General features: G+C 41.8%; 1 protein-coding gene across 1 annotated transcript in view; it reads left to right on the forward strand.

Annotated features, from left to right (window-relative positions):
• CNTNAP4 (contactin associated protein family member 4) overlaps positions 1 to 19,547 on the forward strand; it is a 215,702-nt gene that overhangs the window by 53,561 nt on the left and 142,594 nt on the right. Inside the window, exon 3 of the mRNA XM_072150804.1 lies at positions 10,246 to 10,439. Within this exon, the coding sequence (XP_072006905.1) occupies positions 10,246 to 10,439 (194 nt within the window). The remainder of the gene's footprint in view (positions 1 to 10,245; positions 10,440 to 19,547) is intronic.

Genomic DNA, 19,547 nt, shown 5'->3' on the forward strand with positions numbered 1-19,547 from the left:
AGACACCGTGCTATTACTTCCTATCTCTATATCATTAATAAATATATGAAATAGTAGTGGGCCAAGCACAGAACCCTGGGGTACACCACTTCTAACTGGTGACCATTCCGAGTAGGAATCATTGACCCCAACTCTCTGGATACGTTCCTTCAGCCAGTTTTAGATCAGTCTAAGATCACTGGCAGATCGAAGAGTACAGATTTGGTGATAGATCCAGATAAGAGAGGAGAGGTAGGAAGGCGCAGCTTTATGCATAGCATTGTGTGTGAAGATGATTATGGTCATGAAAGAAACATCTGGAAGGTGTTGTCCTATTTGAGTGGTTTATTATGTCAATTTCTGTTTTTAGGTTCTCAAACAATAGCACTAGAAAGTGTCAAAACAATACCAAGTGCATTCAAATATAGCTGTGTTGGATTCACAAGATATTACAATGCTATTGCCATAAAGAGATAAAATCAAATAAAACTGACTGAAAACAAATAACATAAATAGTACTACACAGTTGTTAGATAAATAATAAAAGAACATACACTGGCCCACATTTATCAAAACGAGTGCAGTCTGTACTATGTGCACTTTACCTGTGGAGTGTGCAGATTTCCTGGTTGTCACATCAACTATGGGCAATGATGTCAATAGCACTCAGGGCATTCACGTGAATGTGCACAAACCCAGCCAATCAGGACACATAATTAGTGTTACTGTATGTACATAGATCTAGTGCAGAGCAAGGCAGGGGAGACTGCAGCAGAGCTCTGCATCATACAGTAATCTACTACATCACAAAGAAAAAGATATATTAAAATATGTCCAACAATCAGTCAAATTTCCTCTTTGCAGCTGTTCAGATGCATTTAAAAGTCATGTGTTAATGCCACGTGTTAACGCACTATGAAACCTCTCCAAAGGACCATTTCTCTGTGAGGACTTCCTCCCCAAAACACAGTTTTTTTTATTCAATCACTGATTTATTTTTTTTTTGCCATTTTACTCTATGAAAGCTATAATGAAGCTATAAAAAGGTTGCAATGTATATACACTATGCTGTGTGTGCATGATCTGATATCATTTACTAGAACTGATGGGGAGCCTGAGCTATGTCTTTATTTGTGCATTCAAACTTCCATACATACACATTTCTACTATATTCCAACTTGCAAACACAAACAGCTCTGCCACATTCCATTCCTGGTATGACCATAAATACTTGAGTATAAGCCGAGTTTTTCAGCACAAAAAATTTGCTGAAAAACCCTAACTCTGCTTATACTCAAGTTTATGAAAAAAAACTCTGTACTCACCTTTTTGACACCCCCTGCAGGTCTTCCTCTTTCTTCGTCTCTGTCTTCAGCTCCCCGGGCGGTCCTGTTGCAAAAACCATTACGTCAGCCGCTTGCCAACATCATAGTGTGTGCCTCACCATCGGTGCACACTATGATGTCAACAAGCGGCTGATCATGAGCCTGCATGTATTAGTAACCCCTCTCAAAAGCATCCACCCACTCTCCTCTTCTTTACTAAGTCTAGCTATGGATTTCCATGGCAACAAACCAAACAAAGACAGCAAAAGGGAGAAAGCAACTGCTAGCTTCAAGTTAGAAACTCCAGATAGCTCATGGGAATTACTTCTTTTGACTTAGTGCAGAGCAAGGCAAAAGTTTTTATACTTTACAGTTGTACTTTTACTAGAATATTAATATATAATAGATATTTTGTATGTGGTATTGATAGTTCTGTATTTTACAACCACTGTATATTACCATTGTTGGAGAGACTTGTTCATGTACTGAAGACTTACTGTGCATTGCTGAATATTTTTTGAAATAGCAAAAGTAATTTTCACTGCTATCATGGTTGCATGCCAAGTAATTCTGCTTTAGAAGTAATTTTACTTGCATGAACAACAACATCTTTCTGAGCTGGAAATTAGGCGTAAAAACTGTTCAATTTTTGCCAGCTCTTTGGCACTTTCTGATCTAGGTTCATCACATGTAATGAAACCTAATGCTGTAATGTATTGAAATAATGATTATGGTTCAGGAAAAGTGTCCTCTGGGGCCTGAACTGTCAAGACGGCCGGGGGCACCAGTATATGAGTTGCTGGCAGAATAAATAGCTAATCTGAAATCTAGAATGGTAATCACAAATACAGCATGCTAGAATTAATGTGGGTCACGGGATAGGGCTATTTCATTATAAAACACGCAGATAAACTCAGTTATTCATAAAACTATAAAACTAGATCACATATAGAGAATGTCAACAGATTACCTGGATTACAGCACAATTTTAAACAAGCTTTTATATCATAGTATTTGGCTAAATTAACCTGTATCATTAACTGTTGAACATACTACAAAGAGTTTAGAGTACTGGCTAGCGTCATTCTAGATGAGTCTATTATAAAATGACAGCGGGTATGACAGAAGAAACTGCTACTGCAAAACTTTTTATATACAGTTAGGTTATAAATGAAACATTTTTTTCCTATGTATTCTTTTATTATCTTTATCAAGCATACTTGACAGAGTGGGGAAGTAAGAGTTCTCCTTACAAAGACTATGAATTAAGGCCGCCTTTCCACTAGGAGATTCTGGAAAATATGAAAATATGTTTTCCAAGGTGTAAAATGAAGTGCAATACCTCCTTTTGCTACCTTGCCTTGGTGTTGAGGGGGCTGCCTTTCAAGGTAGCAAAAGAAGGCCCTTTTAGGTACCTCATAAGGCAGCTCCTTGACATCAAGCATGCCCTTGAGGAAGCCTAATGCTATTGTGATTAAGACCAAACCTATATATCTATTTCAGATGGAAAAGATACCCCACAGCATAGGGAATTGGTTTGGCTAAGTGAGAGGCTTTTGACTAGGGTTTGGAAGTAAGCATTCTCCTTACGGATTGCCAATTAAGGTAATGCTTGATGTCATGAAAGCTGCCTTGCAAGGTAGCTGAAAGAGGTGTTGTTTTCCTTATCCCATCCATGAAAACCTATTTGCATATATTCCCAGAATCCCATAGTGAAGTGTCAATAGCTATAAATCTCCACACACCTACAAGGCGACCTTAATTGACAGTCTTCATTAGGAGAACTCTTACTTCCCCACTCTATCTTACAGGACTTTTTCTGGTAGGTTTTCCCAAACCAACTGAACAGCTTGTAAAATCTATCTTTAAGGCCTCATTAAGGCCGTTATGGGGACCATGATCTGGTCGCATGATTTGCAAACATATCACAGCTCCAATAGACTGCTATGTTTCCCAGTGACAGTGCAGTGAGCAATAACAATTGTTTATGTAGATAAGGGTTTAATTGTAGAAATAATGTATTTAAACTAAGCAGTGCCACACATTTGGCATCAAATATAGTTCATGAAGTAGCTGACAAGATTGTTCATATAATGAAGCTAATGAATGAAATTTGCAAGGCCTGATTCAAGGTTAAGCAAGGTAACTTAGCTCTATGCTGTGTCATTAATTTATTCTGAAGTCCTACTTTAGATAGATCAAAAGATCTTCTCAGTGTAAGTAAGAAATTGGATAAGAATATACATTTAAGGTTTAAGGGTCTCCTGCATCAAAGATTCCCATTCATCTTATCACCAATAAATAAAGCATTTTGCCATTATGTTCTGGTCCTGATATTATGCACAAAAAAGCCATGAAAAAATACATGAAATAGAGTAAAACTCAAGAAAATCTAGTTATATTTTTTAAGAATGTTTAAGTGACAGTCAGGGCTACCAGATATTCCTTACTGCTGCCCTGAATATGCCTGCAATAGGGAGTTGGGTAACACATTTTAAATATAATACAACCCTTTCCACCTATAAATGAATTGTACTTTACATGTTATAGACATGCACAATCCTTTGCCTTTGTGTTTGACCTGACAAAATGTAGCATGCTACACAAAAGCATTTAACACTACACTTTGCTTCATGAATTTTGAATCCATGTATCATACCACATCATCTTCATGAAAAAAATCATACATACATGCATAAATATAAACTTCATCATAGCCCCCAGTCATTGAATAATATCATCATGACTGCATTTTATTATTTACATAAAATTTACAGTACAGACTGTGCTTACCAATTTATTTCTCTATATGTCATACTCACTAAGGGGCAAGCTGGCACATTGGATCTGGTCCTATATATGAGATTCCTAAATAAAGAAATGTTTGTTCAGAAGGGGGCTGAAGAAATCTTGTTTAAAGGGAACTGGCCTAAACTACTACCAGTATTATACCAAATTATACCACATGGTCTAACAGCTTCACGCCTTACAGATCATGTTTCTTTCATAGCCCAGCATAGTTCTATCACCCAGAAAATCAACTTTGAAGTGAAATGTAAACTGGTTGTATAAAGTCAGAGAGGTGGAGAGTCAAGCTCTCCTTGCCTCTGAACATCTCCGCCTGTGACTTGCATCATGCAGCAGACTTCAGGAGATCTGGTTACTGATGTCTCTGAGTGCAGGACCATCAATTACAGTGAAGGAGGCATTCTGAGACAGGGAAAGCTCAGATTCAGTGTTAAAGTCTTCCTCCTTGACTTTATAGAAGACATTTACACTTACTTCAAAGTTGTTTTTCTGGATGAATCCACCACCCTGGGCCGTGAAAGAAACATTATCTGGCACGTGTTCAGCTGCCTGACAAAATACTGGTAGTGGCTTATTAGGTATATTTCTGCTGACATCCCTTTAAGATAATTGGTTACAATAATTATACATATTATTTTTAAACTTCTCTGAAACCCACAGTCTATAAATTATTTAGATCTCACCATTTACTTTGAAAAAAAACATAACACACAAAAATTAGCTACTAACCCACCAACAACAATAGTTATATCTTTATATCAGTATGAAAAGCTGCCACTTGCCATTTGAGTATGGCTCAAATATATACCCAAGAGTCAAATTTGGTGAAAAGGAGAGGTCATAGTCTAGCACAACCCCAAGACAGTAGGCCTGCTGCCTTGGTGCTAAAGTGATCCCACAGACCAAGATGGAAAAAATCATGGTTGGGTTGGTTAGTAGATGGTGGAAAGAGAAGAAGTTCAGTCTATTGTCTATTCAGAATAGATAGTTCAGTCTTAGAAAGATTAAATTTCAAGAAGAGAGAAGGCATGATGTTTGAGACAGCCGACAGACAATGGCAGGGGTGATGTTACATGCAGAAGTATACAGCTGGGTATCATCAGCATAGAGATGATACTGGAAACCAAATCTGCTGATGGTTTGTCCAATGAGGGCAGCGTATAGGGAGAAGAGAACCTAGGACTGAGCCCTGAGGAACCCTGACACTGAGAGGAAGATGAGAAGAGAAAGATCCAGAAAGGGAGACACTGAAAGTGCAGTCAGAGATATAGATAGAAAACCGAGAGAGTACAGTGTCCTTTAGGCTAATGGAGCATCCTGAGGAGGAGCTTGTTGTCCACAGTATCGAACACTGTCAACAGATCCAGAAGAATGGAGTGTAAATAGTCACTTTTGGATCAATCAGTGAGGAGATCATTGGAGACTTTAGAAATAGCAGTTTCAGTGGAATACACAGAGCTGAAACCAGATTGCAGGGGGTCAAGGAGGGAGTAAGCTGAGAGATAGCGGGTTAGTCAAGAATAGACCCTTGGTTCCAGGAGTTTGGAGAAGAAAGTACATGTATCTGTATTTATATTCATCTTAAATGTTCCCATATTATAGCTCATGCAAGCCTCTTTTCAGATTAAGCAATAAGGACAGTATTTAGAAAACATACACTTTACAATTATTTCTTATACTTTCCCATAGGCATTCTGTAATTAATTACATGTAGTTACACAATCTGATTAGTAATAGGTTTAAGTATGAGCAATGCAGGCTGTGTCTCATGTAATTAGTTATTATGTGAACCTCTTCTAGTTCAAACATAGCATGTCACATTTGCAATAAATACAGCAACTAGTTCCAATATTCAGGTAAAACGTGGATCCTTATGGTTTTCTAGATGCCTCCCCAAACCTTTATAATGCAAAGCAAGAAGGATACTCACCCATCACTGACAAATGAAGCTGGTGACTTCTTATATGCCTAGGTTAGTTATTCTATTCTCAAGTTGTTTACATGTGGGTTTACAGGGGTTTAGTTTATATAATAGGGTAATTTATGGGGTTTTTGTAAGTCACTTAAAAAGCCTTATAACATCTAACAAAAATGAGAGGATTCTTAAAAAACTATGCCAACATAAAACAGACATTAGGTAAATGTCAGTTATTAAGTTTTTATGATGTTATCACCATCTGCCTAAAAAGCAGAAAATTTAGAATTTTAAAATTGGAAAATTTGTCAAATTTTTTGCCAAATTTCAGTTTTTTTTCATAAATAAATAACGAATTTATCACCCAGATGTTTCAATTCCATGTACAATTACTATGGGACAGATGTATTATCGTCTCTGCACCTAAAAAATGCTGGGATCTTTCGTTTTTTGGCGCATAATTGTTGCAGATCATTTATAATGAGTTTGCGCAAGAAAGAATAGATGTTTCCGACTATCCCGACTCCTCTGTCTTTTTTTGGCGCAACTGGGAGTGACCTAACTTTCCACATTATCCGTCACATTTATGTGTATTTTGTCAGCATTTTTAGGCGCAATTTTTGGCGCACAATAGACCAGGAAAAAAATGGTCAGAGCAAAAGCAGGCGCAGTCCATGTAAGCTTCTGGCGCACATCTCATTGATGTCAGAATTTTTATGGGGCACGACTGCTTAGTTCCGTCTACCCATTAATTACTTACAGCTGCGCGCCATTTTAATACATAGGGCTGTGCTTTCAGGAGACTGATCTCCGATGCTGACAGTCATGCTTGCACCAAAATTAGTAAATTTTGTCACAAGATAACATTTTTCAAATCACATGGATATGTTAAAGCATTAAAGTGACACGTCAGATTCTAAGATTATGACTTAGTCGGGAAGGTGAAAACTTCAGTGGTAAGGGGTTAATTACTGTTATTAAATTTTAGAACACAATTCCAAAGAGAATTTAAGAAATACTTTAATACAGTCATATTTACTGCATACAAGTCTTCAAGCAAAAAATAAAGCTTATTGCCTGGCAGTAATTGCCAGAAGAGCTCAGAATATTGCTCACTAAGCCTAATAATATCTTAAACTCAATCTGTCTCCTGGTAATATCTTCATGGATTGTACAGTCCTGTTTTAAAATGAATCTGGCCAAAAAAGATTGTTTCATTCCTCCGCAGAATGCCTGAATGCCTAGTTTTCCTATAACATCTGATTGTATTGACATAAATCTGTCTGCATACACTAAATCTATGCATCACTTTACCTTCTTTTTCCATATAAGCAATGACAGATGACTGGCAGCTTTATACAACAAATATACCTCCATTTGGATGAGTGTAAACGTACTGTATTGCATATAAGGCCAAACATTAAATAAAATTAGAACAGAAGTTGAATATTTCTACTTATTTACAGTTTTTTAGTTCTAAACTTGTTTTCTCTATTTACTAAGAAGAAAGTTTTTGTCAATACAAATGCTAAGTAAAAGGGGACGGTGACTCTAGAAATTTAGAATAATATGTTTCATATCTCATTCATTTACCATTTGGGTATTTTCAAGCTTAGAGAAAACATTTTTCTTCGCATAATTATTGGAATGTAAAGATGTTGGGGCTTATTTACCAAGTGTGTGCTGCACTTTCATTGAACTTTCAGTGAACTCCAGCGTTCAGGTAAGTAAATGTGTCCCGTTGGTTAAAACACTTTAACCCCTTCCCGACATTTGACGTAATAGTACTGCATCGCGGGAAGTGCGTTCCCGCAAAATGCAGTACTATTACGTCATGCTTCTGGCACCGGCTCCTGAACGGAGCCGGCGCCAGAAGATGCAGGTGTCAGCTATATATTATAGCCGACACCTGCCTCTAACACCCGCGATCGGAGAATTCAACAGGACGGCTACAGGAAGGAGGAACGCGCAGCCCCGGGCACCGGCAGCCCCGGGGCTGCGATCGGAGCAGCGGGCCCCCCGGTAATCGCCGCGGGGGGGTCCGATTCTTCTGAAATGCCTCTTGCAAGGGGCATTTCAGAAGAATCGGACCCACCCGCGGCGATTACCGGGGGGTCCGCTGCTCCGATCGCAGCCCCGGGGCTGCCGGTGCCCGGGGCTGCGCGTTCCTCCTTCCTGTAGCCGGGTCCTGCCTTCTGACAGGACCCGGCTGTAACACACTGAGCATGTGCAGCATGCTCAGTGTGTTACATTACACAGTGTAATACATCTGTATTACACTGTGTAATGTGAAGAAGAGCTTGAACAGTGGATCACTTGTTCAAGCTAACCTGTAAAAATGTTAAAAACATTACATAAAATAATTTTTTAATAAAAATAATTAATTAAATAAAGTTAGAGTCCCCTAAACACAAATATTCCTATACACATGCAATAAAGTGAAAAAAAACCCACATATTTGGTATCGCCGCGTCCGTAACAATCCATACAATAACTCAGAAACAATATTGGACCCGCTCGTTGAACGCCGTAAAAACAAAACCCGAAAAACACGCCAAAAATGTACATTTTTCATTAAATCTCTTCACAAAAATGTTCTAAAAAGTGATCAAAAAAAGTTATGTGCGCAAAAATGGTACCACTGAAAAGAACAACTCAACACGTAAAAAATAAGCCCTAAACTAGCTCTGTCAACCAAATAATATTAAAGTTACGTCTCCGAAAAGATGGCGATGCAAAAACAAATGAGATTTCCTCTATATTAGTTTTTATCCAGTAAAATTGTAAAAATAAATGAAAAACTATATAAATGAGGTATCACCATAATCGTAGTGACCTATAGAATAAAGATAATATAGTATTTTTAGTGTACGGTGTACGACCCCCAAAAAATACGAAAAGAAAGTAAACCAAAATTGACCATTTTCTTTTCACCCATACATTCAAGAGTTAATAAAATCTCATCAATAAGCTAATGACCCACTAAAATGAAGTATTTGTAAAGTGCATCTCATGTCACAGAAAATAAGCCCTTATATGTCCAAATTGCCAAAAAAATAAAGTATAGCCAATAAAAATTGACAATGCATAATTTGCTCTGAATGGCGCAGCTCCCTTCGATGCCCTGGCGTGTGCCCATACAGCAGGTTGCCACCACATATGGGGTATTATTATACACGGAAGAGATTGGGTATCAAATTTTGTGGAGCGTTTTGGTATTTTGTCCACTGAGAAGTTGTACATTTTTTGAAAAACATATTAATTTAGCCAAAAAAAATTTACTTTCAAAATTGCATCCGATTTTGTTTTAACCCCTGTAAAACAATTAAAGGGTTAACAAACTTCATAAAAGTTGTTTCACGTACGTTGAGGGGTGTAGTTTCTATAATGGGGTAATTTATGGGGTTTACTTTTATTTAGGTCTCTCAAAGTGATTTGAAACCTGAGCAGGTCCCTCAATAGCAGGATTTTGCGTTTTTTATGAAAATGTGAAAAATCGCACCTAACGTTCAAAGGCCCATAACATCCTACAAAAATAAGAGTATGCATAAAAAACCATGTCCACATAAATTAGACATTTAGTGAATGTTAGTTATTACGTTTTTTTTGCGGTTATGACTATGTATGGAAAAAGTAGAACATTTTGAAGTTCAAAAATCAAAAATTTTTCCAAATTTTCACCAAATATCTGATTTTCTCATAAATAAATGCAAAACATACCACCAAAATTTTTCAAATAACCTGAAGTACGATGTGTCACGAGAAAACAATTTTAAAATCACCTGGATATGTTAAAGCGTTCCGAAGTTATAACCACTTATAGTGACACAGGGCAGATTTGAAAAAATGGGCCGTGTCAGGAAGGTGAAAAGTGGCTTCAGCGTTAAGGGGTTAATATATGTGGGCCAAGATGTTTTTTTTGTATTAAAACATTTGACAGGTTAAGGGAAAGTTGTCTTATCACAATTAGTCTGAGCAACTTAAAAGTCACGTTAGAGTCCCATTTAGGTGAATGGAGAAAAGGATGGATGAGTGTCCTGTCTACCTACCTGGGTTATACATAGTTACTTTAATCATCTAATACATCTCCTTATGAATTTTGGAGTTAGTAACTGTTATGATATTTTGTTTTTATTGTATTCTCCTATTTCTTGCATAAGTATTCTTGCATAACTATTGTAGGAAATTTCCTGAATTTTATGTATTAATTTTCTGCAGGAGCTGGAGGGTGGTCTCCTCGTGTATCTAATAAGTACCAATGGCTTCAGATTGACCTAGGACAGAGGACTGAAATTACAGCTATTGCCACACAAGGCAAATATGGGAGCTCAGATTGGGTGACAAGCTATCTGCTGCTGTACAGTGACACTGGGAGGAACTGGAAGCAATACCATCAAGAGGAAGGCATTTGGGTAGGTTTTCTTAATAATAAACAAATACATTTCAATAACTACATCAGTACATCAACAATTCAATGCGTATGCTTCCCAGTGAAAAAGCAGACTGCACTTATACATTTTACAATCATATTGGTGAAATATGTGTAAAATCTTCAGACTTATATTTTAAATTGCTTTGTGTGAAGAGTGGAATAAAATAAAAGTGATAGCTAATGTTCCCTTCATTTAGGTAAGATCATAAAGTATACACTAGGAAGTATTTAAATGAATATGAAGCTGTTTTATTCACTAAAAAGATGCAGTTAGTATATTGAAATGTTGATATGCTTAAAAGGTTCTGTTACTCAAGTAAACACTTTCAGCTAAACTTGACTTTGGTAAATTTTACTTTGTGATATTATAGTGCATTTTTTACAGTGGGCCCCTTACCCCTAACCGTGACCATCAACATTAACTCAAAAGACAAAAAATATTATTTAATATTATTAAATATTTATTTAATTTAATCCTCTTTGTTCCAAATTAGTTTAATTGTCCCACTATGATTCAGGATGATTCCCCCTTAAATATCACCTCCATTTTATATGCCCCCTGTTGTAGTAAGTGCCCTCTTATTGTCCTTTTATGTTTAATCCTACATTTCTAGTAAATATACCCTAATTTTAGTAAAGATTCCCATTTTTACCCCCATTGTAAGGGTCCCTTAATTCTTAAGCCTCATACACAGGTATGCATCAGCCAGGAGCTTGCCACACAAACTGCGGCTAACTCACGACCCCAATGGGCACTTTCATGGTATGTTGAGGGATGGTGCATGCACCGCTACTCATTGACTGGAACAAACAGACAGACTGCAATGTAAATTATAGAGCAGGTCCTATTCCTTCCTGTATTGCAGCGTTGCCAATTTTTTTCTTTTTACATTAGCAGTGTGAGCTGTGCTCATATTCTAATGTTAGCCAGGCTGTGTGCATAAAGCCTTAGTGAGTGCTCCCTTTTTTGGCCCCAGTCTTAGCAAGTACCCAATTTCTACCCCATTATTAATAAATGCCCCATTACATCTTCTAAGTGAATGCCCTCTTGCTGTCACCCTTCGTAGTCAGGGGCTCCATTCTGCACTAATCTTAGTAAACCCTCTGTACTTTTTTATTGCAAGTTGACTTCTTATGAAGTATTCCGTTCAGCACTGGCACCTTTATCACGCCATTGTGCTGCAAGCACTGAGATGCTATAAACTGAAAGAGTCATTTCCTGACAGGTGGCCATTATCAGAGGCCTAAGCTAGAAAGCCGTGGCCCTCCTAATGCAGTCCAGGAGCCAGGAGTACACATCCCCTGCAGCGGCGCACCTGCCATGAGGCGAGTTGAGACTTTCGCTGGTGGAGGGGGCGCCATTTTGAAGGCTGCCAGGCTGCTCCGCTACTACTTACAATAGTACTTGCATCATTTAGATGCAAGTACTATTGCTTACAGCACCGCGCAGGACGTCCTGTGCGGCGCTGCTGTGACACAGGAAGCGCTTACTAGCGCTTCCTGTGTCACTAGTGCAGAGGCAGCCTGGAGGAGCGAGGGGGAGGAAGAGCGAGGAGGAGGAGCGGGAGCGCCACATTCAAACCTGTGGCTGGTCTCCCTGGAGGTGCAGCCCCGGCAGAGCTGACAGGAGAAGCCCCGCCCACCAGCCCGGGCCTACTGCACAGAGGTGACGGCTCCATCCACTGCCATGATGTATCCCCTGCCTGACCTGCACCTGCTGCTGGATAACAGGTAAGTGTAATGTGTATATGTGTGTCTTGTCATGTATATATATGTGTGTGTGTGTGTTCCCTGTTTATATGTGTTTTGTCATGTGTATATGTGTGTAAAACATGTCATGTGTGTGTATATAGAGGTATAACATGTAATAGCTGAATATATATAGGTGTAGTGTGTGTGTGTATAGATGTATGACATGTGAAAACTGTGTATATATATATATATATATATATATATATATATATATATAGGTGTAGTGTGTGTATAGATGTATGACATGTGAAAACTGTATATATATAGGTGTAGTGTGTGTGTGTGTGTGTGTATATAGAGGTATAACATGTAATAGCTGTATATATATAGGTGTAGTGTGTGTGTATAGATGTATGACATGTAATAGCTGTATATATATAGGTGTAGTGTGTGTATATAGATGTATGACATGTAATAGCTGTATATATATAGGTGTAGTGTGTGTGTGTGTATAGATGTATGACATGTAATAGCTGTATATATATATAGGTGTAGTATGTGTGTGTATAGATGTATGACATGTAATAGCTGTATATATATAGGTGTAGTGTGTGTGTGTATAGATGTATGACATGTAATAGCTGTATATATATATAGGTGTAGTGTGTGTGTATAGATGTATGACATGTAATAGCTGTATATATATATATAGGTGTAGTGTGTGTGTATAGATGTATGACATGTAATAGCTGTATATATAGGTGTAGTGTGTGTGTGTATAGATGTATGACATGTGAAAACTGTATATATATATATATATATATATATATATATATATATATATATAGGTGTAGTGTGTGTATAGAAGTATGACATGTGAAAACTGTATATATATAGGTGTAGTGTGTGTGTGTATAGATGTATGACATGTAATAGCTGTATATATATATAGGTGTAGTGTGTGTGTATATAGATGTATGACATGTAATAGCTGTATATATATAGGTGTAGTGTGTGTGTGTGTGTATAGATGTATGACATGTAATAGCTGTATATATAGGTGTAGTGTGTGTATATAGATGTATGACATGTAATAGCTGTATATATAGGTGTAGTGTGTGTATAGATGTATGACATGTGAAAACTGTATATATATAGGTGTAGTGTGTGTGTGTGTACATAGATGTATGACATGTAATAGCTGTATATATATAGGTGTAGTGTGTGTGTATAGATGTATGACATGTAATAGCTGTATATATATAGGTGTAGTGTGTGTGTATAGATGTATGACATGTAGAGATGAGCGAACATGCTCGTCCGAGCTTGATGCTCGGTCGAGCATTAGGGTACTCGAAACTGCTCGTTACTCGGACGAATACTTCGCCCGCTCGAGAAAATGGCAGCTCCCGCCGTTTTGCTTTTTGGCGGCCAGAAACAGAGCCAATCACAAGCCAGGAGACTCTGCACTCCACCCAGCATGACGTGGTACCCTTACACGTCGATAGCAGTGGTTGGCTGGCCAGATCAGGTGACCCTGGGATAGACTAGCCGCTGGCCGCGCTGCTCGGATCATTCTGTCTCTGGATGCCGCTAGGGAGAGAGCTGCTGCTGGTCAGGGAAAGCGTTAGGGTGTTCTATTAGCTTACTGTTAGGCAGGAGTGATTCTCAAAGAACCCAACAGCCCTTCTTAGGGCTACAATAACGTTCTACTTTTTTTATTTTAATTTGCATCTTTTACCATTTTGTGAGGAATTAGCAGGGGGACTTGCTACCGTTGTGTTTAGCTCTTAGTGGCACACATATCCATAGCAAAGACCGAAGTGGCAAAATTCAGTAGGGGTTGGATTTCTATTAGGCAATAACTCAGTGTCATCTCATCTGGCATAGTAGTGTGCTTCCTTTGATACTTGGCTAGAAAATAGCCATAGGAGAATACAAACAGCTTCTTGAAGCCTACAGTAGCGTTCTATATATTTGATTTCTGGTTGATCTGCTGGTGGCTGTAGTTTCTGCAGTGCATGTACTTGCCAATTCTGAGCAATTTGTAGTGAGACTTGCGACCGCTGTGTTCTGCGCTTAGTGGCGCACATATCCATAGCAAAGGCCGAAGTGGCAAAATTCAGTAGGGGTTGGATTTCTATTAGGCAATAACTCAGTGTCATCTCATCTGGCATAGTAGTGTGCTTCCTTTGATACTTGGCTAGAAAATAGCCATAGGAGAATACAAACAGCTTCTTGAAGCCTACAGTAGCGTTCTATATATTTGATTTCTGGTTGATCTGCTGGTGGCTGTAGTTTCTGCAGTGCATGTACTTGCCAATTCTGAGCAATTTGTAGTGAGACTTGCGACCGCTGTGTTCTGCGCTTAGTGGCGCACATATCCATAGCAAAGGCCGAAGTGGCAAAATTCAGTAGGGGTTGGATTTCTATTAGGCAATAACTCAGTGTCATCTCATCTGGCATAGTAGTGTGCTTCCTTTGATACTTGGCTAGAAAATAGCCATAGGAGAATACAAACAGCTTCTTGAAGCCTACAGTAGCGTTCTATATATTTGATTTCTGGTTGATCTGCTGGTGGCTGTAGTTTCTGCAGTGCATGTACTTGCCAATTCTGAGCAATTTGTAGTGAGACTTGCGACCGCTGTGTTCTGCGCTTAGTGGCGCACATATCCATAGCAAAGGCCGAAGTGGCAAAATTCAGTAGGGGTTGGATTTCTATTAGGCAATAACTCAGTGTCATCTCATCTGGCATAGTAGTGTGCTTCCTTTGATACTTGGCTAGAAAATAGCCATAGCAATAGGATAGGATTGTTTGGTTTTAAAAACTCAAAAAAAAACAAAAAACACAAAAAAAAAAAAAACACACAAAAAAACACCAAAAAAAACAAAAAGAAGTAAAAAAAAAAAAAAAGTTATAACTCTCATTTTAAAAATGTTTAACCCGAGGGCTAGGGGTAGAGGACGAGGGCGGGGACGTGGGCGTCCAACTACTGCAGGGGTCAGAGGCCGTGGTCCTGGGCGGGGTGAGACACCACCTGCTGATGAGGGAGCAGGGGAACGCCGCAGAGCTACACTCCCTAGGTTCATGTCTGAAGTTACTGGGACTCGTGGTAGAGCACTGTTGAGGCCAGAACAGTGCGAACAGGTGATGTCGTGGATTGCTGACAATGCTTCGAGCAATTTGTCCACCACCAGTCAGTCTTCCACGCAGTCCACCCATGTCACCGAAATCCCCACTCCTCCAGCTCCTGCACCTCAGCCTCCTCCCCCCCAGTCTGCCCCCTCCCAGGAAAATTTGGCATTTGAACCGGCATACTCTGAGGAACTGTTTTCTGGACCCTTCCCACAGTCACAAACCACTTGTCCGGTTGCTGCTGAGCAATTTTCCGATGCCCAGGTTTTCCACCAGTCACAGTCTGTGGGTGATGATGACCTTCTTGACGTAGTGGAAGTGTGTAAAGAGGTGTCCGACGATGAGGAGACACGGTTGTCAGACAGTGGGGAAGTTGTTGTCAGGGCAGGAAGTCCGAGGGGGGAGCAGACTGAGGGATCGGAGGATGATGAGGTGACAGACCCAAGCTGGGTTGAGAGGCCGGGTGAACACAGTGCTTCTGAGACGGAGGAGAGTCCTCGACCTGAACAGGTTGGAAGAGGCAGTGGTGGGGCCAGACGGAGAGGCAGGGCCAGAGCTGGTGCATCAGCGCCACTGTCAACTAGTGAAGCTCCCGTGGTGAGGGCTCTTGCGGCCAGGGCTAGATCTTCAGAAGTGTGGAGGTTCTTTAAGGAAACACCGGATGACCGACGGACTGTGGTGTGCAACATTTGCCAAACCAGGCTCAGCAGGGGTTCCACCACTACTAGCTTAACTACCACCAGTATGCGCAGGCATATGAATGCTAAGCACCCCACTCAGTGGCAACGTTCACCTCCGGCCGTGCACACCACTGCTCCTTCCCCTGTGTCAGCTGCTAGTCAGCCCCCTGCCCAGGACCCTGGCACAAAAACCCCATCGTCGCCTCCACGATCCTCCACAGCATCCACCAGCGTTCAGCTCTCCATACCCCAGACGCTGGAGCGGAAACGCAAATATAGTGCAACCCACCCGCACGCCCAAGCCCTTAATGTGCACATCTCCAGATTGCTTAGCCTGGAGATGCTGCCCTATAGGCTAGTAGAGACCGAGGCCTTTCGCAACCTCATGGCGGCGGCCGCCCCTCGGTATTCGGTCCCCAGCCGCCACTACTTTTCCCGATGTGCCGTCCCAGCCCTGCACCAGCACGTGTCAGACAACATCATCCGTGCCCTGACCAACGCCGTTTCTGACAAGGTCCACCTGACCACGGACACGTGGACGAGTGCTGCCGGGCAGGGCCACTATATATCGCTGACGGCACATTGGGTTAACTTGGTGGAGGCTGGGACCGAGTCTGACCCTGGGGCTGCTCATATACTGCCGACGCCGAGGATTGCGGGGCCTACCTCGGTCCAGGTGTTTCAGGCCTACTATGCCTCCTCCTCCTCCCACCCCTCCTCCACCTCCTCCTCCGAACTACCATCCGTGGGCACGGCGCCATCAGTCGGTAGCTCTAGGCACAGCAGCAGTGCCGTCGCTAAGCGACAGCAGGCGGTGCTCAAACTGCTGAGCCTAGGCGACAAAAGGCACACCGCCCAAGAGCTATTACAGGGCATCACGGCGCAGACTGATCTGTGGCTGGCACCGCTGAACCTCAAGCCGGGAATGGTTGTGTGTGACAACGGCCGTAACCTGGTGGCGGCTCTGCAACTCGGCAGACTGACACATGTGCCATGCCTGGCCCATGTGTTAAATCTGATAGTGCAGCGTTTCCTCAAGACATACCCCAATCTGTCTGATTTGCTCACGAAGGTGCGCCGCATCTGTGCGCATTTCAGGAAGTCCAGCCCAGATGCTGCCACTCTCAGGGCAGCGCAGCGCCGCCTCCAACTGCCCGCTCACCGACTGTTGTGCGACGTGCCCACGAGGTGGAATTCAACACTGACCATGTTATCCAGAGTTTACCAGCAGCGCAGAGCGATTGTAGACTGCCAGATGTCAACTTCCACCAGAACTGGTAGTCAGGTCAGTCAGCTTCCTCAAGTCTACAATGAGGAGTGGACGTGGATGTCTGATATCTGTCAGGTGCTGAGTAACTTTGAGGAGTCAACACAGATGGTCAGTGGCGATGCCGCCATCATCAGCCTCACCATCCCGCTGCTTGGCCTGTTGAAAAACTCTCTGGTCAGCATGAAGTCGGAAGCTTTGCGCTCGTCACAAGAGACGGGGGAAGAATATTCCCTTGTTGATAGCCAAAGCACCCTGAGGTCTGTTTCTCAGCGCATATCGGAGGAGGTGGAGGTGGAGGAGGATGAGGAGGAAGAGGAGGAGAATGTTGGCGAGACACAAGAGGGGACCATTGTTGAGTCCTTCACTGTTCAGCGTGTATGGGCAGAAGAAGAGGAGTTGGAGGAGTTGGAGGAGGAGGAAATGGACAGTCAGGCCAGTGAGGGGAGTGAATTCTTACGCGTTGGTACTCTGGCGCATATGGCAGATTTCATGCTAGGCTGCCTATCCCGTGACCCTCGCGTTCAAAGAATTTATTCCAGCACCGATTACTGGGTGTTCACTCTCCTGGACCCACGGTACAAGCAAAATCTTCCCACTCTCATCCCTGGAGAGGAAAGGAGTGTGAGAATGCATGAATACCAGCAGGCCCTGGTGCACAAGCTGAAACAGTATTTCCCTTCTGACAGCGCTAGCGGCAGAGTGCGTAGTTCTGCGGGACAAGTAGCGAGGGAGAGTAGGCGAGCAGGCAGCTTGTCCAGCACTGGCAAGGGTACGCTTTACAAGGCTTTTGCCAGCTTTATGTCACCCCAGCAAGACACTGTCACCTGTCCCCAGTCTCGGCAGAGTAGGGCTGATCTTTACAGAAAGATGGTGAGGGAGTACGTAGCTGACCATACCATCGTCCTAAATGATCACACAGCTCCCTACAACTACTGGGTTTCAAAGCTGGACATGTGGCACGAACTGGCGCTGTACGCCTTGGAGGTTCTTGCCTGCCCTGCCGCTAGCGTCTTGTCCGAGCGGGTTTTCAGTGCAGCTGGTGGCATCATCACCGATAAGCGTACACGCCTGTCGACTGACAGCGCTGACAGGCTGACGCTTATTAAAATGAATAAAGGCTGGATTTCTCAGAATTTCCAATCTCCACCAGGTGAAGGAAGCTCAACCTGAATAATTGATCCACTCCTCCTCCTCCTCCTCATTTTCCTCCTTCTCCTCCTCTTTGTACAGTAAAGCAGAGGAAAATGGCTATTTTTTGACAGGGCCCACTGGCTCTTGCTATAGTACTTCATGCATTTAATTTTTCTGGAGGGCCACCTACCCGGTCCTCTGTTTGAAACAATTTTTGTGAGTGCCACATACAGGCACTCAATCTATTCCATTTTTCTGGAGGGCCACCTACCCGGTCCTCTGTTTTAAAAAATTTTTGGGACTGCCACATACAGGCACTCAATCTATTCCATTTTACTGGAGGGCCACCTACCTGCTCCTCTGGTTTGAAACATTTTTGGGACTGCCACATACAGGCACTCAATCTATTCCATTTTACTGCAGGGCCACCTACCTGCTCCTCTGGTTTGAACAATTTTTGGGACTGCCACATACAGGCACTCAATCTATTCCATTTTACTGGAGGGCCACCTACCTGCTCCTCTGGTTTGAAACATTTTTGGGACTGCCACATACAGGCACTCAATCTATTCCATTTTACTGCAGGGCCACCTACCTGCTCCTCTGGTTTGAACAATTTTTGGGACTGCCACATACAGGCACTCAATCTATTCCATTTTACTGCAGGGCCACCTACCTGCTCCTCTGGTTTGAACAATTTTTGGGACTGCCACATACAGGCACTCAATCTATTCCATTTTACTGCAGGGCCACCTACCTGCTCCTCTGGTTTGAACAATTTTTGGGACTGCCACATACAGGCACTCAATCTATTCCATTTTACTGGAGGGCCACCTACCTGCTCCTCTGGTTTGAAACATTTTTGGGACTGCCACATACAGGCACTCAATCTATTCCATTTTACTGCAGGGCCACCTACCTGCTCCTCTGGTTTGAACAATTTTTGGGACTGCCACATACAGGCACTCAATCTATTCCATTTTACTGCAGGGCCACCTACCTGCTCCTCTGGTTTGAACAATTTTTGGGACTGCCACATACAGGCACTCAATCTATTCCATTTTACTGCAGGGCCACCTACCTGCTCCTCTGGTTTGAACAATTTTTGGGACTGCCACATACAGGCACTCAATCTATTCCATTTTACTGGAGGGCCACCTACCTGCTCCTCTGGTTTGA

The sequence above is a fragment of the Engystomops pustulosus genome, chromosome 1, assembly GCF_040894005.1.
Source record: "Engystomops pustulosus chromosome 1, aEngPut4.maternal, whole genome shotgun sequence".
Classification (NCBI taxonomy): domain Eukaryota; kingdom Metazoa; phylum Chordata; class Amphibia; order Anura; family Leptodactylidae; genus Engystomops; species Engystomops pustulosus.